Source organism: Zea mays, chromosome 2 (assembly GCF_902167145.1).
Source record: "Zea mays cultivar B73 chromosome 2, Zm-B73-REFERENCE-NAM-5.0, whole genome shotgun sequence".
NCBI classification, from domain to species: domain Eukaryota; kingdom Viridiplantae; phylum Streptophyta; class Magnoliopsida; order Poales; family Poaceae; genus Zea; species Zea mays.
In genome coordinates this window covers 200,033,920-200,061,698 of record NC_050097.1, presented here as the reverse complement: position 1 = coordinate 200,061,698, position 27,779 = coordinate 200,033,920, and the positions used below count along the sequence as shown (strand labels likewise).

Genomic DNA, 27,779 nt, shown 5'->3' with positions numbered 1-27,779 from the left:
ATCCGTATCTGCTTGGAGGCGTTGTTGCTGGGGTCAAGAGGGACGAACTTAACCGTCTCTGCTGGCTCGAAGTTGTCGGCGTGGCGCTTCGCATCTGGCGCCTCCTTGGAGAGGCTCTCCAGGTCGGCGATGAGGGCCTCGGACTCGGCGAGGACCTCGGCGTACTCCACGCACTCCACGTCGCATTCGTATGCGTGTCGGTACGTGGGGCCGACGGTGATGATCCCGTTGGGGCCCGGCATCTTGAGCTTGAGGTAGGTGTAGTTAGTGACGGCCATGAACTTGGCGTAGCATGGCCTCCCTAGTACTGCGTGGTAGGTTCCTCGGAACCCGACCACCTCGAACGTGAGGGTTTCCCTTCGAAAGTTGGAGGGAGTCCCGAAGCAGACGGGCAGATCGAGTTGTCCGAGGGGTTGGACGCGTTTCCTGGGGATGATCCCGTGAAAAGGCGCCGCGCCTGTCCGGATCGAGGACAGATCGATCTGCAGGAGCCCGAGGGTCTCAGCGTAGATGATGTTGAGGCTGCTGCCTCCGTCCATGAGGACCTTGGTGAGCCTGACGTTGCCGATGACGGGGTCGACAACGAGCGGATATTTCCCCGGGCTCGGCACGCGGTCGGGGTGGTCGCCCTGGTCGAAGGTGATGGGCTTGTCGGACCAGTCTAGGTAGACTGGCGCCGCCACCTTTACCGAATAGACCTCCCGACGCTCTTGCTTGTGGTGCCGAGCCGAGGCGTTCGCCACTTGCCCACCGTAGATCATGAAGCAGTCGTGGACCTCGGGGAACTCCTCTGCCTTGTGATCCTCCTTCTTGTCGTTGTTGTGGGCCCTGCCACCTTCCGCCGGTGGCCAGGCCTTATGAAAGTGGCGTCGAAGCATGACGCACTCCTCAAGGGTGTGCTTGACGGGCCCCTGATGATAGGGGCACGACTCCTTGAGCATCTTATCGAAGAGATTGGCACCTCCGGGAGGTTTCCAAGGGTTCTTTGTACTCAGCGGCGGCGACAAGGTCCGCATCGGTGGCGTCGCGTTTAGCTTGTGACTTCTTCTTGTTCTTCTTATTGGTGCCGCGCTGAGCGGACACCTCGGGGACGTCTTCCGGCTGGCGGCCCTGGGGCTGCTTGTCCTTCCGGAAGATGGCCTCAACCGCCTCCTGGCCAGAGGCGAACTTGGTGGCGATGTCCATCAGCTCGCTCGCCCTAGTGGGGGTCTTACGACCCAGCTTGCTCACCAGGTCGCGGCAGGTGGTGCCGGCGAGGAACGCGCCGATGACGTCCGAGTCGGTGACGTTGGGCAGCTCGGTGCGCTGCTTCGAGAATCGTCGGATGTAGTCCCGGAGAGACTCTCACGGCTGCTGGCGGCAGCCTCGGAGATCCCAGGAGTTCCCAGGGCACACGTACGTGCCCTGGAAGTTGCCGGCGAAGGCTTGGACCAGGTCGTCCCAGTTGGAGATCTGCCCCGGAGGCAGATGCTCCAGCCAGGCTCGAGCGGTGTCAGAGAGGAACAGGGGGAGGTTGCGGATGATGAGGTTGTCATCGTCCGTTCCACCCAGCTGGTAGGCCAGTCGGTAGTCCGCGAGCCACAGTTCCGGCCTCGTCTCCCCCGAGTACTTTGTGATGGTAGTCGGGGTTCGGAACCGGGTTGGGAACGACGCCCGTCGTATGGCCCGGCTGAAAGCCTGCGGACCGGGTGGTTCGGGAGAGGGGCTCCGATCCTCCCCGCTGTCGTAGCGTCCCCCACGCCTGGGGTGGTAGCCCCGACGCACCCTCTCGTCGAGGTGGTCTCGACGGTTGTGGTGGTGGTGCTTGTTGCCAAGGCGACCCGGGGCCGCAGGCGCCGTGTTGCGCGTGCGCCCGGTGTGGACCGAGGCTTCCCGCACGAATCGGGAAGTCACGGCGCAATGTTCCAGGGGGTACCCCTGCCTTCGGGAGGTAGAGCTTTTGGCCCGTCGGACCGCGACGTCCTCCAAGAAATTCTTGAGCTCTCCCTAGATGCGCCGCCCTTCGGTGGTCGATGGTTCCGGCATCGCGCGGAGTAGTATTGCTGCTGCAGCCAGGTTCTGGCCGACCCCACTGGAAGCCGGTGGCGGCCTTGCCCTGACGTCGTCGGCAATGCGGTGCTAGATGCCCTGGGGTAGATGACGCGCTTCTCCGGCCGGAGCTTGGTCTGCCCATTCCTGCCTGATGTTCCGCCGAAACTGCTCAAGTGTTCCTGCTTCCTCGTCGAGCCTGGCCTGCATCTCGCGGATTTGCTCGAGCTATGCGTCCTGACCCCCCACAGGGACTGGGACCACAGCTAGCTCCCGAAGGATGTCAACGCGAGGCGCAGGCCTAGGAGGATCACCGTTTTCCGGCATACCAATATGGTTGCCTTCGCCGGGACCCCCTAGATCGACGTGGAAACATTCACGACTTGGGCCACAGTCCTCGTTGCCGAAGCTGCGGCTACCATCGAAACAATCGGAGAGGCAGTAGTCGCATGCGGTCATGAAGTCCCGCATGGCACTGGGGTTACCGAGCCCGGAGAAATCCCAACAAAAGTCGGGCTCATCATCTTCCTCGGAACCCGAGGGTTCGTAGGTCGAGACGGCCGTCAGTCTATCCCAGGGCGACCGCATATGGTACCCCGGAGTGTTGGTACATGCCTCTGTGAAGGCTTCCACCAAAGCGAGGTCGCTAGGTGGGTCGAAGCTGAATCCAAAAGGCATGAGATGGGAATCGGTCGGTACCTCTTGGTCGACGGGCGGTGACGAAGTCGCGTCAGGGGCGGACTGCACCGTCGTCTTAGGTACGAGGGTGACGCCCAGCAAGTCCTTCACGAGCGTGCTGGTGTCGTTCGTCTGCTTGGGGTTGGCGTGTTGCGGGGAAACGGCGCTCGTCTTCGTCTCAGACGCAAGGTCGAAGCCCGACGTGTCCCCCGCTGGGGCACCGGCGTCGTCGACTTGCTCGACAGCCGACGAGGTGCCGCCTCCTGCTCGGCCATGGTTGCCCCGCCTCCTCCTCCATCGGTGGGGGAGACAACGGGACAAACCCGGATGTTGTTCTTCCACCACGTGGGGAAGACGTCGTTGATTCCGCCGCCGGCTTGCGGGCTGACGACCGCCATTGTCGCTGTCGCGCGGCGGGGGAAGGAGTATCATGTCGTAGCTGCCATCGAGGGACATGAACTCAAGACTCCCGAAACGGAGCATCGTCCTGGGTTGGAAGGGTTGCTGGAGACTACCCATCTGGAGCTTGACGGGAAGCTGTTCGTCAACACGCAGCAGGCCCCTACCTGGCGCGCCAACTGTCGGTGTTTTGACCCCGGGGGGGTCCCTGGACCGATGAGTAAATTGTCGCCGCGTGTCCCAGCCCAGATGGGTCGGCACGAGATGGAGCACGAAGGGGGGAAGAAACAGGCAAAAGGGGAAGCCCGTGGCCTTCGTGTTGCCCTGCGCCCAGGTCGGGTGCGCTTGCAGTAGGGGGTTACAAGCGTTCGCGTGGGAGAGCCTTACACATCGGCCCGTTCTCCCGTGCGGCCAACCTTCTCGTACGAGAGCCCTGGACCTTCCTTTTATAAGCGTAAGGAGAGGGTCCAGGTGTACAATGGGGGGTGTAGCAGTGTGCTAACGTGTCTAGCAGAGAGGAGCTAGAGCCCTAAGTACATGCCGTCGTGGCAGTCGGAGAGGTTTTGGCACCCTGTTCATGTGATGTCGTGGCCGTCGGAGGAGAGCTGGAGCCCTGCGGAAGGACAGCTGTCGGGGCTGTCGAATCCTTGCTGACGTCTCCTTGCTTCCGTAAGGGGCTGAGAGCCGCCGTCGTCATGGAGCACACGGGGCGCTATCATTATTTGTTTATCGGGGCGAGCCAGATGGGACGCCGGTCTTGTTCCCCGTAGCCTAAGCTAGCTAGGGGTAGGGTAATGATGGCCCCCCTGTGACGTGGTCGGTTCGAGCCCTAGGTCGGGCGAGGTGGAGACTCCTCCGAGGTCGAGGTCGAGTCCGTCTTCCGGAGTCGAGGCTGAGTCCGACCCCTGGGGTCGGGCGAGGCGGAGTCCGTCTTCCGAGGTCGAGGTCGAGTCCGAGCCCTAGGTCGGGCGAGGCGGAGACCGTCTTCCGAGGCCGAGGCTGTGTCCGAGCCCTGGGGTCAGGCGAGGCGGAGTTCGTCGTTTTCCGGAGCCGAGGCTGAGTCCGAGCCCTGGGGTCGGGCGAGGCGGAGTCCGTCTTCCGAGGTCGAGGTCGAGTCCGAGCCCTAGGTCGGGCGAGGCGGAGACCGTCTTCCGAGGCCGAGGCTGTGTCCGAGCCCTGGGGTCAGGCGAGGCGGAGTTTGTCGTTTTCCGGAGCCGAGGCTGAGTCCGAGCCCTGGGGTCGGGCAAGGCGAAGTTCGTCGTCTTCCGGAGCCGAGGCTGAGTCCGAGCCCTGGGGTCGGGCGAGGCGAAGTTCGTCGTCTTCCGGAGCCGAGGCTGGGGCCGAACCCTGGGGTCGGGCGAGGCGGAGCTTCCTATGTCGCCCGAGGCTGGACTTAGCTGCTGTCAGCCTCACTCTGTCGAGTGGCACAACAGTCGGAGCGACGCGGGCGGCGCTGTTTTCTTGTCAGGTCGGTCAGTGGAGCGGTGAAGTGACTGCGGTCACTTCGGCTCTGTCGACTGAAGAGTGCGCGTCAGGATAAGATGTCAAGCGATCCTTGCATTAAATGCTCCTGCGATACGGTCGGTTGGCGTGGCGATCTGGCCAAGGTTGCTTCTCTGCGAAGACTGGGCCTCGGGCGAGCCGAAGGTGTGTCCGTTGCTTGAGGGGGCCCTCCGGCGAGACGTGAATCCTCCGGGGTCGGCTGTCTTTGCCCGAGGCTGGGCTCGGGCGAGGCGAGGTTGTGTCCCTTGAGTGGACTGAGCCTTGACCTTAATCGCGCCCATCAGGCCTTTGCAACTTCGTGCTGATGGGGGTTACCAGCTGAGATTAGGAGTCTTGGGGGTACCCCTAATTATGGTCCTCGACACTGATGAAGTAGACTGGCCTCTGGATGGGCAGCGTATGCCCTTCTTCTCATCTCTCGACTACGACCGCAGCGTTGACCACCTGAGTGGTTGCGGCTACGTAAATCAAGAGGGCTTCTCCCGCAACGGGGGGCACCAAGATGGGTGCATTAGTAAGGAGTGCTTTAAGGTTTCCGAGGGCTTCTTCGGCCTCGGGAGTCCAAGTGAAGCGTTCGGTCTCCCTTAAGAGGCGGTACAAGGGTAATCCTTTCTCGCCGAGGCGCGAGATGAAGCGGCTCAGAGCCGCAAGGCATCCCATGACCCTTTGTACTCCCTTTAAATCTTTGATGGGCCCCATGTTGGTGATGGCCACGATTTTCTCTGGGTTGGCCTCGATGCCTCGTTCGGAGACGATGAATCCTAGGAGCATGCCTCGGGGGACTCCGAAGACACACTTCTCGGGATTGAGTTTTACGCCCTTTGCTCGCAGGCACCTAAATGTTACTTCAAGGTCGGAGATAAGGTCGGAGGCTTTCCTTGTTTTGACAACGATGTCATCGACCTAAGCCTCGACCGTTCTGCCGATGTGCTCTCCGAACACATGGTTCATGCACCTTTGGTATGTAGCACCTGCATTCCTCAAGCCAAATGGCATAGTAGTATAACAGTACATGCCGAAAGGTGTGATAAAAGAAGTCGCAAGCTGGTCAGATTCTTTCATCTTGATTTGGTGATAGCCTGAATAGGCATCGAGGAAAGACATAATTTCACACCCAGCAATGGAGTCCACAATTTGATCAATGCGAGGCAGAGGGTAGGGAACTTTTGGACATGCTTTATTCAACCCAGTGTAATCTACACACATCCACCATTTCCCCCCTTTTTTCTTTACAAGTACAGGGTTAGCTAACCATTCTGGATGGAATACCTCTTTGATGAACCCTGCTGCCATTAGCTTGTGGACCTCCTCGCCTATGGCCCTGCGTTTTTCTTCATCAAAATGGCGCAGGTGCTGTTTCATGGGTCGGGCACCGGCTCGGATGTCCAGTGAGTGCTCGGCGACATCCCTCGGTATGTCTGGCATGTCCGAGGGACTCCACACAAAAATCTCGGCATTTGCGCGGAGAAAGTCGATGAGCACTGCTTCCTATTTGGGGTCGAGCTCGGAGCCGATCCTGACTTTTTTGTCGGCGTCGTCGCTGGGGTCGAGAGAGACAAACTTAACTGCCTCGGCTGGCTCGAAGTTGCCAACATGCCGCTTCGGGTCGGGTGCCTCCTTGGAGAGGCTATCCAGGTCGGCGATGAGGGCCTCAGACTCGACGAGGGCTTCAGCATACTCGACGCATTCCATGTCACACTTGTAAGCGTGGCGGTACGTGGATCCGATGGTGATGACTCCCTTGGGGCCTGGCATCTTGAGTTTGAGGTACGTGTAGTTGGGGACGACCATGAACTTGGCGTAGCATGGTCTTCCCAACACCGCGTGATAGGCCCCTCAGAACCCGATTACCTCGAAAGTGAGGGTTTCCTTTCGGAAGTTGGAGAGAGTTCTGAAGCAGACGGGCAAGTCAATCTGCCCAAGGGGCAGGATACGCTTGTCGGGTGCAATCCTGTGAAAAGGTGCCGCACCGGCTCGAATCTCGGACCGAACGACCCCCAAGAGCCCTAGGGTCTCGGCATAGATGATGTTGAGGCTGCTGCCTCCGTCCATGAGGACCTTGGAGAGCCTAGCGTTGCCGATGACAAGGTCGACGACGAGCGGGTACCTTACTGGGTTTGGTACATAGTCAGGGTGGTCGACTTGATCGAAGGTAATGGGCTTGTCGGACCAGTCTAGGTAGACTGGCGTTGCTACCTTCACCGAGCAGACCTCCCGGCGCTCTTGCTTGCGGCGTCGAGCCGAGGTATTCGCCACTTGCCCACCGTAGATCATGAAGCAGTTGTGGACCTCTGGGAACTCTTCTTCCTTGTCGCCCCCCTTATTGTTGTTGTCTTGGTCCTTGCCATCTTCCGCCGAGGGCCCAGCCTTATTGAAGTAACGCCGGAGCATGTCGCACTCTTCAAGGGTGTGCTTGACGGGACCCTTGTGATAGGGGCACGACTCCTTGAGCATCTTGTCAAACACGTTGGCCCCTCCGGGAGGTCTCCGAGGATTCCTGCGCTCGACAGCAGCGACGAGATCTGCTTCAACGGCGTTGCGTTTTGCTTGTGCCTTCTTCTTGCTCTTCTTCTTTGTGCCGCACTGGATGGACGCCTCGGGGACGTCTTCCTTCTGCCTTCCCTGAGGCTGCTTGTCTTTCTGGAAGATGGCTTCGACCGCCTCCTGTCCAGAGGCGAACTTGGTGGCTATGTCCATCAATTTGCTTGCCTTGGTGGGAGTCTTGCGTCCCAGTTTGCTTACCAGATCCCGGCAAGTGGTGCCGGCAAGGAATGCTCCGATGACGTCCGAGTCGGTGATGTTAGGCAACTTGGTGCGCTACTTTGAGAACCGTTAGATGTATTCTTGCAGGGATTCCTCTGGCTGCTGCTGGCAGCTTCGGAGATCCCATGAGTTCCCAGGGCGCACGTATGTACCTTGGAAATTACCGGTGAAGGCCCTGACTAGGTCGTCTTAGTCGAAGATCTGCGCAGGAGGCAGATGCTCCAGCCAGGCTCGGGCAGCGTCGGAGAGGAAGAGGGGGAGGTTGCGGATGATGAGGTTGTCGTCGTCCGTCCCTCCCAACTGGCATGCCAGCCGGTAATCCGCGAGCCATAACTTCGGCTTCGTCTCCCCTGAGTATTTGGTGATGGTAGTCGGAGCTCGGAAATGGGCCGGGAACGGCGCCCGCCGTATGGCTCGGCTGAAGACCCGCGGGCCTAGTGGTTTAGGTGAGGGGCTCCGATCCTCCCCATTGTCATAGCGTCCTCCGCGTCTGGGTTGGTAGCCTCGGTGCACCCTTTCCTCGAGGCGGGCTCGACGGTCGCGGCGGTGTTGCTCGTTGTCGAGGCGGTCCAGGACCACAGAGGTCCCGTCTCCTGTGTGCTCGGTATGGATCGAGGCTTCTCGCACGTGTCGGGAGGGCTCGGCGTGATGCTCCGAGGGACATCCCCGCCTTTGGGAGGCAGAGCTCTTGGCTTGTCGGACTGCGGCGTTTTCCAGGAGGCTCTTGAGCTCGCCCTGGACACGTCGCCCCTCGGTGGTGGACGGCTCCGGCGTTGTTCGGAGTAACATCACCGCTGCAGCTAGGTTCTGGCTGGCCTCGTTGAAGGTCGGGGGCAGCCCCGCCCTGGCGTCGTCAATAATACGGCGCTGGATGTCCCGGGCCCGATGACGCGCTCCTCCGGCGGGGGCTCGGCCTGCCCACTCTTGTTCGAGGTTTTGTCAGAGCTGCATAAGTCGCTCCGTTTCTTCGTCAAGCTTGGCCTGCATCTCACAGAGTTGCTCAAGCTGTGTGCCCTGACCCCCCGTAGGGGTCCGGGCCTCAGCTAGCTCCCGCGGGATGTCGACGCAAGACGCGGGTGCAGGGGCGTCGTTGTCTCTTGGCATGCCGAGGTGGTTGTCTCCGTCGTGATCCTCCTGATCGATGTGGAAGCACTCACGAGTTGGGTCGTAACCCTCATCGTCAAGGCTGTGGCCATCGTCAGAGTCGCCGGAGAGGCAGTGGTCACATGCGGACATGAAGTCTCACATGGCTCTGGGATCACTGAGTTCAGAGAAATCCCAACTGAAGTCGGGGTTGTCCTCTTCCTCGGGACCCGCGGGTTTGGAGGTAGAGGCGACCGTCAGTCGGTCCCAAGTTGACCACATATGGTACCCCGGGAGGTCTGGATATGCCCTTGCGGAAGCGTACGCCGAAGTGGGGTCGCCTAGCGGATCGAAGCTGAATCTAAAAAGAACAGGATGGAAAACCGATGGTACCTCCTGGTTGGTGGACGGTGGTGAAGTTGTAGTGGAGACAAAACATGTCGTTGTCTCAGGCGCGAGACTAATGCTCGACAAGTCCCTCGCAAGGGTGCTGGCGTCATCAGTCCGCCTGGGGTTGGCACTTTGTCGGGAAGCGACGCCCGTTGTTGTCCCAGGTGCGAGGCTAACGCCCGACATGTCCCCCGCAGGGGTGCCGGCGTCGTCAACTCGCTCTGGTCCGATAGCCAACGAGGTGCTGCCTCTTGCCTGGCCATGGTTGCCCCGTCTCCGTCTCCTTCGGCGAGGAGGGTGGCGGGGTAGACCCGAGTGTTCCTCTTCCGCCCTAGGGGGAGGTCATCATCGGTTTTACCCCCGCCGGGCGAGCCGACGACCGTCGTTGCTGTCGTGCTGCGGTGGGAGGAGTATCATGTCGTAGCTGCCGTCGAGGGACATGAACTCGAGACTCCCAAAGCGGAGCACCGTCCCGGGCTGAAGAGGCTGATGAAGATTGTCCATCTGGAACTTCACGGGAAAGTATTGTCAACACGCAGCGAGCCCCTACCTGGCGCGCCAACTATCAGTGTTTCGGACCCGGGGGACCCTCAACCCACTAGTGAATTTTATGCTGCGTATCCCTGCCCGGATGGATTGATGCAAGATGAAACACAAGGTTTATCCTGGTTCGGGCTAAGAAGGCCCTACTTCCAGCAGAGGGTGGATGAGGCTTATATTATCTTGCGCCGGGGTGCTTGTAGTAGGGGTTACAAGCTTCGCGAAAGAGGGAACGGATCCCAGGTCTCTTGACAGGTCTAGTGTTGTGAAGAGGAGTTTGATGTTGAGCGAGTCGTCTGAGTCCGTCCTTTTTTTCTCCCCCCTTTTGGGAAGGTCCTGGGCATCTCCTTTTATAGGTGCAAGGAGGTGATCCAGTTGTACATATGGGGGTGTAGCTATGCGCTAATGTGGATGGCGGAGAAGTGCTTGAGCCCTGTAGAAGGGTGGCTGGCGGTGCAGCCCCAGGTCCCGCTGACGTTCCTTTGATTTCGTAGAGAGCTTGAGGACAGTCGACGTCATGGGTGCATGCCGGGGATCATCTGTTACTGGAGTAATTTGATGTGACACCGGTCTTGTTCCTTCGTAGCCTGAGGCGGCTAGCTAGGGGAAGGGTAGCGTTGTATTCCATGTTCGCGTAGTCGGTCCGAGGTTGTCTCGGGCGAGGCGGTGACTTCTCCCGAGGCCGAGGCTGAGGTCGGGCGAGGCGGAGACCTCCTCCCAAGGCCGAGGCTGAGGCCGAGGCCTGGGTCGGACGTGGTGACGACTCCTCCTAAGGCCGAGGCTGGGGTCAGGCGAGGCAGAGCTCCCTGTCGCGCCCGAGGCTGAACTCGGGAGAGGCGGTAACTTACTGTTGTTAGTCTTACCTTGGTGGTTGGCACAGTAGTGGGAACGGGGTGAATAGTGTTGTTATCCTGTCAGAACGATCAGTAAAAGGGTGAAGTAACTGCGGTCATTTCGACCTTGCCAACTGAGGCGCGCGTGTCAGGATAAGGTGTCAGGCGATCCTCGCATTAAATACGCACATGATTCGGTCGGCGGCAAGGCGGTTTGGCCGAGGCCGCTATATGACAAAGTTTACCCGAGCTTTGCCTCGAGCGAGCCGGTGGTGCGCCCACCGCCTGAGGGGACCCTTGGGCGAGCCGTGAATTCATACGGGGCTACTGTTCTTGTCCGAGGCTGGGCTTGGGTGAGACGGGATCGTGTCCCTCGGTAGACAAGGCTTTTAATTCTGAACCGTGCTTACCAGTCTTTTTAAAGATGTTCTCCAGCCATGTTTAGGAGTACCGGGGGTACCCCTAATTATGGTACCCGACAAGGGCAAAGGCCAGGAAGACGAACGAGACGTCCGACGATGACGAAAACGATGGTGCGTGCATGCTGTGAAACACTCTCGTGGACGTGCAATAGCCACTGTGAGGGTCGGTGTCGGGGCTGGTGTCGGACGAATACGGAGAGGAGGCGCCTACTCTCACGCCCTCTCCCGAGAATGGGTGTCATGGAGGTGGAGGCATGAGGGGAGAGAGAAAAGAAGCATGATGACGAATGAGGTGGCGACAACTGAGACGAGGACCATTATTATCGTGCGGAGGTATAGATGACCAAATGGGTCGTGTCTGGCGGGCTGGTCCGGGGCACGACCTATTTAATAGTGTCTGAGTCAGCCCGACACGATAGTCGTGTCGTGCTTGGGCCGTAGCCTCGGCCTGTAGTGCTGATCCGGCCCGACACGATTATATATTTTTTTATTTTACAAAACTCGTGTATATATATATATATATATCATTTATATTCAATATTAAAACAATTAACCATAAAGTTTTATTGGTTAGATGGCTTACTTAGTGTCTCCCGCCCTTCTTCCATCACAAGGCTTGGGTTCAAACCCTACCTCCTACACCTCTTTTTTTAATATTTTATGCTAATTTAACCATCGATTGGCTAACGGGCCGGACGTGGACGTGGAGAGGTTGTGTGCATGGAGGGATACAACGGGTTAATTTGAAATAGATGTAAAAGGTTTTTTGTAAAAATATGACGCAGTACGACCGTTGAAATTGATGTTTTAAGTATAATAGAGAGCAGAGAAATAGAGATAGAGATATGAATACATCAATATACAAGCCTTGAATGCGAACCATTAACTAGATAGCACTTAACAATTAGGTGGAACTGCATTTTATTTAGTTGGGTGAGCTACAAGGTTTATGCAGATGCTAAAGATAATTATTCTTATTTAATAATAAGGAAAATAGAGTTCACGTGAACTAGCTGGTTTTGGTGTGGGAAAAAAAAAGGAAAACTTGGATTATCACTTCCCTTCCGACATGCATAGAAGCTAGCTAGGAGGTATGTTCTTTGCTATCTCTTTGTACCAAGTGATATTTTATGCTCCTTGTTATCTCTTGTACCAAGTGATATTTTTATCACCATATATACCAGTTATTCTGTTGCTAGAAACTATATATACTCCTTCACTTCCAAATTATTTAGATGTTCCCTAAGCTATTTTTTCCCCATCCATGTCTGACCGAAATTGTAGAAAAGATACACCAACATCTACGTACGCAGTTTCATCAGACTCTTCATCAAATATTTAGGTAGTGCATTTTATCCTTTTAAACGTGTAGCTTGTAAACACTTTTTTATTGAAAATGGCAACAAAAAAAGTAGAGAAGTTTAACCTAGCCATTTAGAACAAGCTAAAATATAATGACTTATAATTTGGACGGCCAGAATCGTTAGAAAAAAGTCCACATACTATTCTAAATTCCAAGGGAATACGTGGTTCGCTGATGGTTGTAGTACGTGTGTAATAAGTGGTTAGCTAGTCGGGTTTTATTATTGTCGCCCCTCTCGCTCGCATACTCACTTTCATCTTTAACACATAAGCTGCGTGGTTTCCTATTGTTTGCTCTAGCTTGGCTGTCTAACTTCGCATTAGTCTCCAGGGTCGCCAAACCTTAGGGTGTGTAAAGCAGATCGTGTATATATGGGTCGTATAAAACACTGTTTTACATCGTAGACAATACTGTTCATAGAGTAAAGTTTGAAATAAAATATGTAATAATATATGAAATAAAAGAGCTGCTAGAGATAGCTTTACGAAGAAATCAATCACAGTATCATATCATACCTATATATCTACTAGATGAATGCCCGTGCGTTGCAACGGGAACATATAATATCATGGTAATTTATGTTCATCTAGACAGTGTTAGGTAATATATGAAAACAAACAATATATATTATCTTCGATCTTAATATCTTATAGGTATGTGCCCGTATATTGCAACGAGACATAAATTTATATAAATTGACGAGCTCTAATGGCTAAGAGCCCTAGTGACAGGCGACGTGAGCGCAATGGTAATGGGGAACCCTCATGGGGATCAATGGTTATGAGGGATCAATGGTAATGGAGAATCTAACAAATTATTGAGTGAGAAAAATGATGAACCACTCCGTTCCTCAAACCGAACACAACATAAATTAGGACGTCACATATCCCATCTAACTCCAAATATGGTGCTACACCAATAACGTCGCCAACATACTGATCACGTGGTTCGGCGGATCAGAACCCAACAAACAGCGTCTGTCATCACCACATAAATCCTCCTGGTCGACCAAATCGGGGTTCTCCCTAACTCAGATCCAAGCCTACCAGTTCAAGCGCATCACATACACGGCGACCCATGTACAACAAGGAACCAGGAAGCGCAAGGGAGATGGATGGAAAATAAATTCGGAGCCAGGAACGAACCAGTGGGCACAGGTGGACATGGTTCCCGGTATTACCTCGCTCAATCACAAAAAGCTTCTTGGTTACCTCCTTACCCATATCTGATATGCTTCCAGCTTTCATATCTCCATTTATGAGTGGATTATTGGTGCTGCCTTGTCAAGAATGACAGAGCTGCAACATAACCTTTACACAGTTGATTGGAAATTCTTTGTAAGCAGTAATTCAACTATATAAGTACAAGACTATTACGATCTGGATGTTTCCTTAGTTGAGTGTGCCAAATTCATGTAAGCATGCCAATCTTCTTTTGGCCAACTCTGAAACTCGCATGGTACTCGAATTAAATCCAAGACATTATAATTAAACGAAGTTTGTTCCAACAGTATCTAAATCATTTGAAGGATAAACAATTTATTATTTATCCCTGTACAAACGATAATATCTGTTTCATGAAAGGAATAGAACAAACAGCTCCAAGTAGAAATCATCAACACGCACGCCACGCTGGGGCACTGGCCACCAAATGCGAAACCACATTTCGTCTGAATTATCAACAGAAACAACGTGATTTCACTGCTTGAAGTCATCTCCAGATCTTCACCGAGTGATCTGAGAGCAATTTCCCGGTTCCGCTACTCTGCTACGGATCAGCATAGCATGCAGCTCAACGCAAAGTACCTGCATGGCTTGAAATCACTCAGCCTTACTCTGGACCACAACCATGCAGTTCTTGCTACTCTATTCTCATGCTTGCTGAACAGCTCTCCCAACCTCAAGGATCTCAGAATCATTGTGGGTCTTCCTATACAGCTGATGCCTTCCATTCTGTCCTGTTTCCTGTTAACCGCTCGTAAAACAGCTCACCATTGGTGTTGTGTTATCAGGAGCTCCGGCACCCGGGGAGCCCCGTGCACTTGGCTGCATTACTTCCACAGCTGATAGTGTTAAGAGCACACTGACCTGACGAACAACAACATAATCGCCAACAATTAAGCTCAGTTCCTTCTCTGTGGTTCCATTGAAATTATGCATTACCTGCAGCACAAAAAAACATTAGTACTGTACATATAAATAGAAACATGCCATATACTTGTTTCGCTTTACTGCCAGTTACTCAGCTTCACCTCAGCAAGGAAGTACTGGGCTTTCTCAGCACGCTTATGTGAAGATATGATAGGTGGTGCTGATTCTCTCCTTTGCTTTTCAGAGGACATCTACAGAGAAGAAATCGTAAAAAAAATGAACGCAAAAGAATTTTCACGAGTTATCATAACAAAGTGAAAAGTGAAAGCTCTACCTCTGCCTCAACGTCATCAAGTATAGCAGCTAATCTCAGATGGAATAACTTTTATGCTTCCGCCTTCAACGAGATGAAAATTGCCAAGGATAAGAAATAAACGAACGTAACAAACGATGCAAAAAGAATAGCAATATATTATAAGTAGGCAATCTCACCGCGCCAACCAGCCGCTGAAGGGTCACCCGTTGTTGTTGAGACTCGACAGCTGCAAGCGCAGCTGCTGCTTCCTTTCCTAACACGGCCATGCTTGCTTTGTGCTCTATCATTCTAGCTTCTGATTGCTGAAGCTTTGTAGTGTGCTCAGCAATTGGAGCTTCTCTTACCCGTGCCTTTCTTCTAGCAATTTCAGTAGACTATTGAACAAACAAGGGTCAGGGCAAATGGAAGTAGCAGTAATTGGAATTTGCTCACTTGCAGCAAAGGATTAAGCCGCTAGTACATACGAGGATCTCAGCTTCATGTCTCATCCTGCTATAGCGCTGTGCAAGACCACGAGCATCTTCCAGGGGACCACCTATAGCCATTGCTCTCAATGGGTCTATAGTCTGAAATCTCAACAAATGAAAGAAACTCAAAACGTATCATCTAAATGGGATCCAAATACCTCACACATAAGTGTGTTCTTATTTCTATCAGAACAACATATATAATATATTTCAGAAGGCTTGGACTTAAACTTGCACTTATTTCAGAAAGCCCGGACTCAAACTTGCTCTAAAAAAAGCTATTCTAAACACACAAACAGAAAATTATGCATATGGTGATCAGTTCCAATATTCCATACACAAGCTACTGATATTATATGAACCGCGAAGCAAAAGGTAAAGCAGAAACAGAATGATATGCTTGGTAACTTGGATTATTAGTATCAGAAAGTTACCGCTAAAGAGAGTATCAACATTTTGGTTTTCATGAGACTAAGACAGACTTGTGAAAATTTTACTCAAACAAAAAGGCTCCCAACACCTTGGATATTTTAGAGTGTCACCACGCCTCAGTTGTCAATGGGAACTTTCAATACAAATTCAGATCTAGAAATTTCAAGTAGTAAAGCTATGCAAAAAAATAATTCGCTTTAAATGCCCGAGATAATATTAATCTGCCTCAAAAAGTTATTCAAATCCATCCCAATCAGCAACTCGCTCCATGAGTGGTAACTGTACCCTTAAATATGCATTCCCCAATCCCCATAACACCTATATTTCCTGCCTGCGAACCAGACAACCAATCAAGAGCTTTCAAAAAACCCTTACACAAGAATTGCACAAGTAATCTCCAACTAAACATGCCTTATGTGGGAAAGTAACTCATAGATCAGTCAGCACTTACCTGAGAAGATAAAATTCTGTTGAAATCTTCATACTCTTTCTCAATATTTCTCAAAGCACCTCCGTATAGTGATGCTGCTTTTCTAAGGGCTTCGTCGCTTGCATTATTTTCGCTTCCATATCTATAGCAGTCCTCAGAAAATTTTGTTCCTATGGCCAAAAGAAAAAAATAGATGCAGTTGTTTAACAAACTATTTCATAAATATTGAATTTGGAGACTTGCATACAGGTGTAGCAGCACACACTGCAAAAAGAAAAGACAAATAAACTGATTACATCTTATTTGAAATTCATGAGTTTTTAACTAAGCTAAAATAGCCTCTACAAAATATAGTGGTGATAACTATTGAAAGTAGTAGTGGTTCCTTCTCAAGATGGAGGGTGTATGATATGAATTTACCATCCTAGATAGCTGCAGACCCTGCAGTCACAAATGACTATTCTAGCTCAAAGTATCATAGTACACTAAGTTTTGGAGGGTAGATATCCTATTTCTAACCCTAACTAATGGCTCTACTATGTGAGAAAATGTAAAAAACATAAAAAACTAACAATGTAACTTTCTTTTGCTTTGAGGAAATCTCAACCTGACAAAATTAACCAAGGATAACTGACAAGAGCCACATAAGCACATACCCACTTCAATATGTTTGTTTCCAATAGACACCAAACCTTCAGCTGCTCTAACTATGTCCTTCTGGAAATCCTGTTAGAGTGGATACATCACATAAATGTAACAACTGCCATCATGAACTCAGTAAAGGGTATACCGCAATCATAAAATATTCACTTCCTTGGAAAAAACACTTAGAAATGCACTGAATATACAAAGACTATGTTTGATGTATATTGAACAATGCAAATGCAACATCAGTTTTTGGCCAGGTGTTCACATCAATAGATTGGTCAAAAGGGCATCTATAATTCCCAGGAGTTCTGGGAGAAGAAGATAACCACGGACGGGTTTCTGTACCACCTGGCGAACGTCACCTTTTACACCGACTCGCTCCTGGAAGGCCACCCTTGCGAGGGCATCTGCAAGTTCCTGGTGATGAACGCGAGGGTCCTCAAGAGATCTTATATACTCCCATGAACTGACTGAGTAACTGGACTGGACATGGTTAACTTCCATCACATAAACCAGAGAATCCAATCAAACAAAACACAACAGAGGTACTGTAGAAATCATAGGACACGCAGTAGGAGTACAGGACTACATGTACGCCGGTAGCATTTGCTCGTTATGCTGGATAAATTTACAACATACCAGACCACCTATCCGAATCCCAGAGCCGAGGCGAGCATGACAAAAAACAGCAAAATCAACACGAAAAATGGAAGTCAACACCGACGGGAAGTTCGAGCGGGGATCTATCGAACCGGCTGTCTACAATGAATCGCTTCCTCGGATCGAATCGGTGGCAGATCAGGGGGGACACGGCTATACCTCGGCGTCGTTGATCTGCCCCATCCGCCTTGCTGCCCTCTTAATTGCGTCGAACCCCACGCGCCACCCAAAGTTCTGACCCTGCCCGTGTCGCCTTTTGGTGAGTTGTGGCTGCGGATGTGCGCCCCGGACATGGCCGAGACCACCACGTTGGCATGCGCCACGGCGGCGAGGAGGCCCGCGTGGTCCTCCAGTGACGCCTCCACCAGCCGCGCGCCCTGGGCCTTGAAGGAGAGCAACATCTGGAACTTGTCGATGTCTAGGCCGATCTCCGCCCGCAGCAGGACCAGCGTCGGGTGCCCTTGCGCCAGGCTCGCCCGCACGAGCCGCCGCCCGATGTACCCAGTGCCGCCCACCACCAGCACCCGGCTCTTCTCCATGGCTCTGGCTCGCGAGAGGACGACTGATGGATTGGGACGATTGAGGGGGCGGCAGCAAATAAGAGCGCATCATCAGGGCAGCTCGAGGCGGATTGCGGAGGGCGGGCGGGGATTACGGCGTTCATGGTGGGGATCGTGGCTGGCGGGCGGGCGGATTGCGGAGGGTGGGCGGGGATCGCGGCGGGGATCGCGTAGGGAGGCGGGGGCAGTCTACACTTTGCTCTTAATAGTTGTAGAGATATGGCAATACAGTTTTTTCCCGTTAACCATATCTGTCGTCACTCGCCATAGAATGTTTTTCAGCAGCCTCTCAACAATGCCTCACTTTAGGGCGCATCACCATCATTTTCCACAACTTCAATTCATCGACGAAAATTCAAGAAGTAATTAATATATTGTACGGCATATTGTTTTTGTCACTATACTGGCCAACAACCCTTTCAAATCTCCTAGTACAACTGTACAACAAGCAGAGAGCACACCGTTTTTTTTCCATGGATGCAGCGCCTCAACGGTAAACCGTACTACAACCACCACATCACCATCAAGCAACAGCTAGTCAAGACAGCTTGGTGGCAAAAGGAATGCATGTGATTTGCATTGGACATACGACAGCCCCACATTTCGAGTCTTTATGTTCCTTGATCGTACGTACTGCCGCGCGCCTGCTTTATTAGTGATCATTGATGACACTGCTTGACGAGATCGCGGAATTCGATTGACACGTACAGCCGGGCGCGCAGATGATCATGAGGAAGCAATGCCAAAGAAGACTGTTGGGGACTTGTTCTCAAATGCTAAGAATTAAGAACAAGGCAACACAAAAAATGTTAAGTGTTAAGGTCCTTCGTCCTCCATAACAATATATCCCTTCGGGATATAAAGCATCTCGGACGAAGGTTACGAAGGACATACCTTCGTAAGCATAACAACGAAGAATGAAGCATTCACATAAATCATAGAATATGAAATAAAAATTTAAATATTGTCATAGAATTATCTCTACTTGTATTAATGAATATAAATGGCTTTGAATCACAAATGTACCTTCGGTCCTGCAGAAGGCAAAAGTACAAGCGTGATGTGAAAGCAAATGACAGGTTCACGTGAATAGTACAGAGGTACTGTTCATCTATTTATAGGCACAGGTCGCAGCCTGTGACAAATTACAATTATGCCCCTTGCGAAAGTTTATAGCATTGACTCAGACCTATATGTATAAAAAGGTCATTCTATCTCTATGTCGGTTTAAAACGCCGAAGCTCCATGAAAAGGGACCTTCGGCCATCTCTTGGAGACGACTTCAGCCGAAGCTGCTTCTTCGTGTGAGACCTTCGGCGCACCGAAGCACGACCCCAACAGTAGCCCCTTTCGCGGTGCTAGATCGTTCTTCGTAACGAGCTTGACCCGTGAAAAAAAAAACCTCTTCAGCTTCGGGAAGCCGAAGGTCCAAAAAACACCTTCCCTGAGCTCGTTGCGGAGAAACGATCCGACTTCCGAGCGCGTGTCGGTCCCACCTTGCAGAGTTACTGTTTGATCCTTGCGGTCCACTGCGCAGCGGGTACAAGTTACGGCGCGCCTGGTGTAACAATTCCGCCGCTTCGCCTTCTTACCTGCAGTACTATATAAACAAGCAGGTAGGTGTGAAGTTACCACAGCATTCATTGCTATTTGCACTGTTTTGCTGCCGAAATTTTCCATCATAGCCGAAGCTTAAATCCCAAAATCGAACGAAGGTCCGTCTCGTCGCTTGCTTCGTCAGAAAGAAGAGCTTCGGGAAAAAAGAAAAAAGAAAAAGGTTTCTGACTTCCCCAAACTCAGAATCAAATGGCGAGAGTGCGATCTACTGCCAAAGTTGTTCGTGAGGGAGACGAAGCTGAAAGTTCAGGCACTGTGCCCATATCCGAAGCGATGCGGCGCTCCGGTCTAGTGACTGCGGAAGAGGGGCCTGGTGCCGAAGCAAACCCGACAACAGCCGAAGAAGAAAACATTGATGGGACTGACTCCGAAGATGACTACGACACTGCTACACCCAGCAAGCCCAGTCACCTGGATTTTGGAAAATCAACTGTTTCAAAAGCTGACCTTGCGAAGATGGTAAAAGCAGGTTTTTTCACTGAAGATCAGAAGAAGCTACTTCGCTTCGGGGGAGAAGAGTCTACCCCGAAGCCAGAGAAGGATGAGATTGTAATTTTCAAAAGCTTTTTAAAAGCTGGGCTGAGATTTCCTCTCCATGGAATTATTGGAGATGTGTTGCAAAAATTTGGCATTTATTTTCACCAATTGACTCCTAACGCCATCGTTAGACTCAATGTTTATATCTGGGCCCTCCGAAGCCAAGCTGTGGAACCGTTTGCCGACAGCTTCTGCCGAGCCCACGAATTACATTACCAAACAAAGGCCAGAACAGACGGACTACACGATAATTTCGGCTGTTACAATTTTGCCTACCGAAAGACAACAAAGTGTCCTGTCATCAGCTACCGAAGCAAATGGCCAGCAGGCTGGAAGTCTGAGTGGTTCTACGTAAAAGTTGACGAAGACAGAGAAAAATTGGTACAAAGCCCTCTGGAATTAATCTTCGGAGAGACGAGGCCACGCTGCCGCATCGGTGATTTAAAGGGTCCCACCTGGGCTGCTCTGGGTGAATTTGAAATTATCTCAAAAAATATTGGCACCAGGGATCTAGTTCAGGAATTCTTGGCATTCAGGGTTTTCCCTACTCTAAAAGAGTGGGAAATGCCGAAGCTGGAGGGAGAGAAGAAGGAGGGGGAGCTAGTTCGTCTGCCTTATCACTTTAAATTCAAGAAGTACTTTAAGAAACCCTGCAAAGAGTGGTTAGACACAGTTGAGACAATGTGCAATGAAATCTTGGGGAATTACTCCAAAAAGGAGGATCAATTAATGACAGCAGCCTTCGGCACCCGACCGAAGCGAAGGCTGAACCGAGTATTCGATGCCCTGGGCCTCGAGTATCCAGACTATGAGCAGTTGAATAAGGGTGCCGAAGGCCACAAAAGAAAAAGAGTGGCTGAAACCGAAACTCTGATCAGAGGTGAAGAAGGACCAGCAAAGAAAAAGAAAATTATCAAGAAAAGAACAATATCCACTCCGAAGCGCCAATCTCCCGAAGAAGAGGGGTCCCCCACGCCGCCTTCTACCAGCGACGTGGATGAAATTTTAAAGGTAATGACTGAACCCATGCCCACGAAGCTAAGTCCACTAGGGCTCCAACTGACGAAGCTTTTTCGAAAGGTGGACGAGCCGGATCAGACGAAGACAAGCAAACCCAAGCGGCAAAGAATCATTGCGGTAACTGAAGTTATCGATAAGACGCCGCCAAGGGCGTCAATCCAAAAATCGGCAGCTGCCGAAGATACAGCAATCGTCGAGGGCGTAGCTTCGGGGGTCGCGGCTACCGAAGCCGCTACAGCCGAAGATACAAACTTAAAATCCACGATTGAGAATATCAACAAGATTTTGGAAGACATGGCTGCGGAAGAAGCTGGTGCGACTACTGAAAAAACCATGGCCACAGTGCCTGAGAAAGGAAAAGAAATAGCCGAAGACCCTTCGGACGACGAAGCCTACTCTTTCCAGAACTTAGTTGGGCAAAAACTGACGAAGGACGAAATAGAAGAACTTAAAGACTACGCCAAGTCTTGCGGCTACAAGTCAGGTGCCCTCCTATTTGGGGGCATTGATGACGAACAACTGGGCTGCATCCGGGACTCAGCTGGAGCTAAGGTCATCGGTACTCTATCAAAGAGTATCGGTTTTCCGAAGCTAGAGACAGACATCAGCCGCTATCGACGACAACATATCGTCGGCAGCTTATTTTATTCAAATTTCAAGGTAAACATCCTTCTCCCTAACTTCTATTGTTTTTTAATAATGGCAATATTCTTTAACGAAGGTTGTTTATTTGTAGAGCATGCTTCTAAGCAAAGCTTTGAGGATGCAGCAAGATCTAGAAGATAAGAAGCACGAAGCTATAATTGAAAATTTGGAGAACAAAATAAAGGAGCAATCAGATGCTTTTGAGAAAAAGAACTTTGAGCTCCAGGCAGCCGAAGGCTTACTGGCGGAAGCTGAAGCAAAAATATCAGGACTAAACTCGAAGCTTCTCCGCCAGTCCGAGCAGTTCGAACGAGAAAAACAAGATCTCAATGAAAAACTTGAAGCCGAAGCTCAGCAGAATTCAGATTTGAGAAAACTACTGACAAATCTTCAAGAAAAATGCCTGGAATTTAGCAACAAGTGCATTCAACGATTGAGAAAGATTTTTTACTCGGTTGGAGCTAGCAGCGAAAAATTTACCCCCTCAGCTGAAGATCTACCGAAAACCTTTGAACACATTGAGGGGGAGATTGACGAGCTCGACGAAGTCATAGCTGGGCATGGTGACTTCTGTGCCTGGGTGGCTTCTCGAGGGACCGCTGCTGCATTTCTGAAGGCCGGCTGCGAACACGGAAAAATTGTCAACAGGCCCAACTTCACCTTATCTCCATCAATCCTGGATGATATGCCTGACCTCGCCCGAAGCATCTCCAATAGATTTATAAAAATGATATGGACAAAAGGCGGGCGGGAGAAAGCTGGAGACGAAGCACGAAGTCATCTTGAACCAGTAAGAAATGATACTTCGGAGTTACCTTTTCCTTTGCTCTTGATTTTTGCTCATAAACTCTTAATTTATGTAGGATGACGAAGGTGAAGATGATGCCTAAATTATGTCGTCGAAGCTGAAACTTAATGAAGATCAGTAGAAGTGTACTGTAGAAAAATTCAGGATATTTTTGTAACAATTCTTGTAAACACAACTAGACTATCTTCAAGGAACTTTGTACATACCTTGTAATATATTCTTACCCTTTGCTTGAGGCGCTTTGTTGTGGATGAAATCAGTATTTTGAGCTGAAGGCGAAAAAACACCTTCCCTTCTTTTCGTACACAACGAAGCCTAAAAGGTCGCTTCCTCTTTTTGCCGAAGCTTTGCTTTTTTGTACATGACAAAACATAAAAGACTACTTCTCCTTTCTGCCGAAGCTTTTCTGTACAAAACATTAAAAACTACTTTTCTTTTCTGCCGAAGCCTTCCTTTACAAAACATAAAAAACTACTTTCTCTTTTCTGCCGAAGCTTTCCTTTACATGACAAAACATAAAAGACTACTACTCTTTTACACAACGATTCATAAAAATCCAGTTCTCCCTTATACTGAAACTTTTCTTTGTGCCAAAGCAACGGAACTTTTCACTTTTGCACACAACATAGCGTAACAAGTCATAAAAAGGCACTTCTCCGAAGCTTTTTTGCCGAAGCAGCCACTTGGGAACACAAATGCTATGAATGAATGCTTATGCATGCGAATGTTATGATGTAATGTAATGCACGAATGAATGTCCGAAGCATATGTCCGAAGCCATATTGTCAGGCATTACTTGGAAACAACCACACATTAGCTCTGCATTCCCTTAGGAACGACTTCGGAGCTTCTTCGCCTCTTACTTAGGCAATATCAGCGTTGACTTTTCGCTGTAAGCTCTGCATCCCCTTAGGGACGTCTTTGGAGCTTCTTCGTCTTTTACTTAGACGGTATAAGCTCTGCATTCCCTTGGGAACGTCTTTGGAGCTTCTTCGCCTTTTACTTTCGGCGGAATCAGCGTTGACTTTTCGCTGTAAGCTCTGCATCCCCTTAGGGACGTCTTCGGAGCTTTTTCTCTTTTTCAGTTTCGGCACTCGATGGTGCGCTCTCAGCTTTTACATGTACATCTTTGGGGGATTTTGCTCTTATAAAACTAAAAAGAAAAATTACATGTGATGGCCCCATTAAAAACCTTTCTCCCCCTTTAGAAAGGAAAAGGGTGCCATGAAAAAGAAAAGAAAAGTCAAAATTACATCGAGTTATACATAAAACCGCCGAAGCTCATCCGCATTCCAAGATCTTGGAATTTCATTGCCATCCATGTCCTTCAGTCTGTACGAACCAGGCCTTGACGAAGATGCTACTAAGAAAGGCCCTTCCCATTTCAGTTGCAATTTGCCCACTGTATCCGGATTGGCCACTCTCCGAAGCACCAAGTGTCCTGGCTCAATATTTTTTAGCCGGACCTTTCTATCTCGCCATTTAACTGTTTCAGCCTGGTACTTATTGATATTCTCCACGGCCTGGAGCCTGATCCCTTCTAAGGCATCTTTTTCCACGAGACAAGTATCTTCGGGACCTGATTCTGCCGAAGCTACCACTCTTATTGATCCAGCTTTGGCCTCTTCCGGGGTTATTGCTTCGTCACCAAATAACAACTTAAATGGGGTAAAGCCTGTAGATCTTGATGCTGTTGTGTTATGGCTCCATACCACTTTGGTAAGCTGATCTGGCCACTTTCCCCTTGGTTGATTGAAGATTAGCTTCATTATTCCTGTCATTATGATGCCGTTGGCCCTTTCAACAAGCCCATTTGACTCCGGGTGCCTAACTGACGCAAAGTGAATCTTCGTGCCAATTTGATCACAAAAATTTCTGAATTCTTCGGAGTCAAATTGTGTTCCATTATCTACAGTTATAGCCTTCGGCACTCCGAAGCGACAGACAATATTCTGCCAGAAAAATTTTTGGACAGTGGCCGAAGTTATTGTAGCTAATGGCTTCGCCTCAATCCACTTGGAAAAATATTCCACAGCAACTACAACATATTTCAGATTGCCTTGAGCTGGTGGTAATGGGCCCAGCAAATCGAGGCCCCACCTTTGCAATGGCCAGATGGGTTGTATTAGCTGTGTCAAAGACGAAGGCTGTTTTTGATCTCTTGCACATTTCTGACAACCTTCGCACTTTTGAACTAACTCAGCTGCATCCGAAGCTGCCTTCGGCCAATAAAATCCTTGACGGAACACTTTTCCAAGTAACGGCCTGGATCCGATGTGGGATCCACAAAGGCCTGCATGTATCTCCTTCATCAACTCTATACCTTCGGCTCTAGACAAGCACTTGAGCAGCGGGGCACAAACTCCATGCTTGTATAACTCCCCTTCTATAATGATATACGGGCGAGCTCTTGCCTCTATTCTTTTATTATAAGCTTCGTCATCTGATAGGAAGTTGCCCTGAAGGTAAGAAATTATTTCAGTTCTCCAATCTTCACTGTACACAGGAGAAATAGTAAGAACTGCTCTTTCAAGTAACTCTACTGAAGGTGCCTTTATTGTTTCGAAGAATACATCCGAAGGTAACGGCAGCCCCTGTGCTGCAGACCTGGCTAACAAATCAGCATGTTCATTTTGCCCTCGAGGGATATTCTTAACAGAAAATCCTTCGAAGGAAGCTTCGATCCTTCGGACTGTGTCTAGGTATTTTTCAAGCTTCGGGTCTTTAGCCTTGCAACTTTTGTCAATATGACCCGCAACAATCTGAGAATCAGTTTTAAGGATCGCCCTCCTGATCCCCATCGCCTTTAGTTTCCGAAGACCCAGGAGCAAGGCTTCGTACTCAGCAATATTATTTGTGCAGCTGAAGTCCAGTCTTGCTGCATAGCAAGTTTTAACCTTGGACGGTGAAACCAAAACAGCAGCTGCTCCTGCTCCGAAGGTTCCCCAGGAGCCATCACAAAACACTGTCCAAGCTTCGGCATCTTTATTCGCTTCTTCGCCCTGAGCCCCTGGCGTCCAGTCGGCAATAAAATCTGCCAATGCTTGAGACTGGATCGAGGATCTGTGCACATAATCAATGTAAAATTCATTAAGCTCCGCAGCCCATTTTCCAATTCGGCCAGTAGCTTCTTTATTTCTCATGATATCTTTCAACGGCTGCGAAGAAGGAACAATAATATTATATGCCTGAAAATAATGCCGAAGCTTCCTGGATGCCATTAGAACGGCATACAACACCTTCTCCAATTCTGTATAATTTTTCTTTGAGACACTAAGAACTTCAGATACAAAATATACTGGGACCTGCTTCTTGATTTGTCCATCAAACTTCTCCTGCACAAGTGCCGCACTTACTGCTGAGTGCGAAGCTGCCACATACAACAACAGAGGAGCCCCTGGCACTGGTGGAGTTAATGTTGTTAGATCTATCAGGTATTGCTTGAGTTCTTCGAAAGCTTTTTGTTGAGCTGGGACCCATTGAAAGACTTCAGCTGATTTTAGCACCTCGAAGAAGGGTAGATTTCTTTCCGCTGATCTGGATATAAATCTGTTAAGAGATGCCAGTCTTCCTGTCAATCTTTGGGCCCCCTTTCTTGTGGTTGGTGGCTCCATTCGAAGTATAGCTTCGATTTTATTTGGGTTAGCTTCAATTCCCTTTGTTGAAACCAAGCATCCAAGGAACTTACCCTTCTTCACTCCAAAGACACATTTTTCTGGATTCAGCTTCAGACCAGCTTGTCTGAAGCTGGCGAAGGTCTCCTGCAGATCAGCAATATGGTCTTCTTGCTTCGTGCTTTTTACAATAATGTCATCAACATAGGTCAACACATTTCTGCCTATCTGAGATTGGAGAACCTTCGCAGTCATCCTGCTGAAACTCCCTCCAGCATTCTTAAGCCCCTCAGGCATCCGAAGATAGCAATATGTACCACTTGGGGTTATGAAACTAGTCTTCGGCTCATCCTCCTTTTTCATCCAGATTTGGTGATAGCCTGAGTAACAATCCAGGAGACTCATGAGTTCCGAAGAAGCTGCTGCATCAACTAAAGAGTCTATCCTTGGCAGCGGGAACTCATCCTTCGGACAAGCCTTGTTGAGATCTGTGAAATCAATACACATTCTCCACTTTCCATTGGCCTTCTTCACCATAACAGTGTTAGCTAGCCATTCTGGATACTTCACTTCTCTAATAACTCCTGCACTTAGGAGTCTTTTTACTTCGTCGCGAGCCCCTTCGGCCTTGTCATCAGACATTTTCCGAAGCCTCTGCTTGCGGGGTCTGAAGGATGGGTCAACATTGAGCGAATGTTCAATAACATCCCGATTCACTCCACAAAGATCATTGGCTGACCATGCAAAAACATCTTTATTGTTGAATAAAAACCTTATCAAGGTTTTCTCTTGATCTTCAGATAATTGCGAGCCTAATAGCACCTTCTGCTCTGCTATATCCTCACACAGCAGCATGGGCTTCGGCTGATCAGCCGAAGCTGCTTTTTCCCTCCTGAACTTATACTGTTCACAAGCTTCAACTCCATCTATATTATGGATTGCCTTGGAATCAGTCCAGCTTCCTTCGGCCCTTCTGGCAGCTTCCTGACTCCCATGAATAGCAATAGGCCCTTGGTCCGAAGGTATCTTCATGCAGAGATAAGCTGGGTGAAGAATTGCTTCAAAAGCATTTAGGGTACCACGACCAATGATGGCGTTGTAGGGGTATTCCATGTCAACAATATCAAACACAATTTGCTCAGTCCTTGTGTTATTAACAAATCCGAAGGTTACCGGCATGGTAATCTTCCCGAGTGCCACAATCTGCCGCCCTCCGAAGCCACAAAGAGGGTGCGTAGCATCATGAATCTTGTCTTCAGGCTCTTGCATCTGTCTGAAGGCTTTGGCAAATATAATGTCAGCTGCACTGCCTGTGTCAACTAGGACATTGTGAACCAGAAACCCTTTGATCACACAAGAAATGACCATAGCATCATTGTGAGGATAGTCCTTGAGCTGAAGATCTTCCTGAGAGAAAGTAATTGGAATGTGAGACCATTTTGACTTAATGAAGGGTCCCTGCACTCCAACATGCTGCACCCTTCTCTGAGCCTCCTTCTTCTGCTTTTTGTTAGCTGGCTCTGAGCAAGAACCGCCTGTTATCGGGAGCACCAGCTTCGAAGCCGAAGCAGCTCCAGCTTGAGTGTTGAACGAAGCCATCAGCTCAGAAAGGTGGAAGTGAGTTGACCGGAGGTGGGCGCCAATGTTGGGGACTTGTTCTCAAATGCTAAGAATTAAGAACAAGGCAACACAAAAAATGTTAAGTGTTAAGGTCCTTCGTCCTCCATAACAATATATCCCTTCGGGATATAAAGCATCTCGGACGAAGGTTACGAAGGACATACCTTCGTAAGCATAACAACGAAGAATGAAGCATTCACATAAATCATAGAATATGAAATAAAAATTTAAATATTGTCATAGAATTATCTCTACTTGTATTAATGAATATAAATGGCTTTGAATCACAAATGTACCTTCGGTCCTGCAGAAG

The 27,779-nt window shown here is 50.0% G+C and overlaps 1 protein-coding gene across 1 annotated transcript; it reads right to left on the bottom strand.

Moving 5' to 3' along the window:
• Positions 1-14,477: 14,477 nt before the first annotated feature.
• LOC103649210 (SH3 domain-containing protein 3) lies at positions 14,478-17,584 on the bottom strand. Its single transcript, XM_035965091.1, has 6 exons — positions 17,285-17,584; positions 16,394-16,463; positions 15,759-15,907; positions 14,873-14,974; positions 14,585-14,782; positions 14,478-14,489 (listed from the first exon to the last, which is right to left on the bottom strand). The coding sequence occupies exons 1-6, from the start codon at positions 17,582-17,584 to the stop codon at positions 14,478-14,480; spliced, it is 831 nt and encodes a 276-aa protein (XP_035820984.1).
• Positions 17,585-27,779: the final 10,195 nt, after the last annotated feature.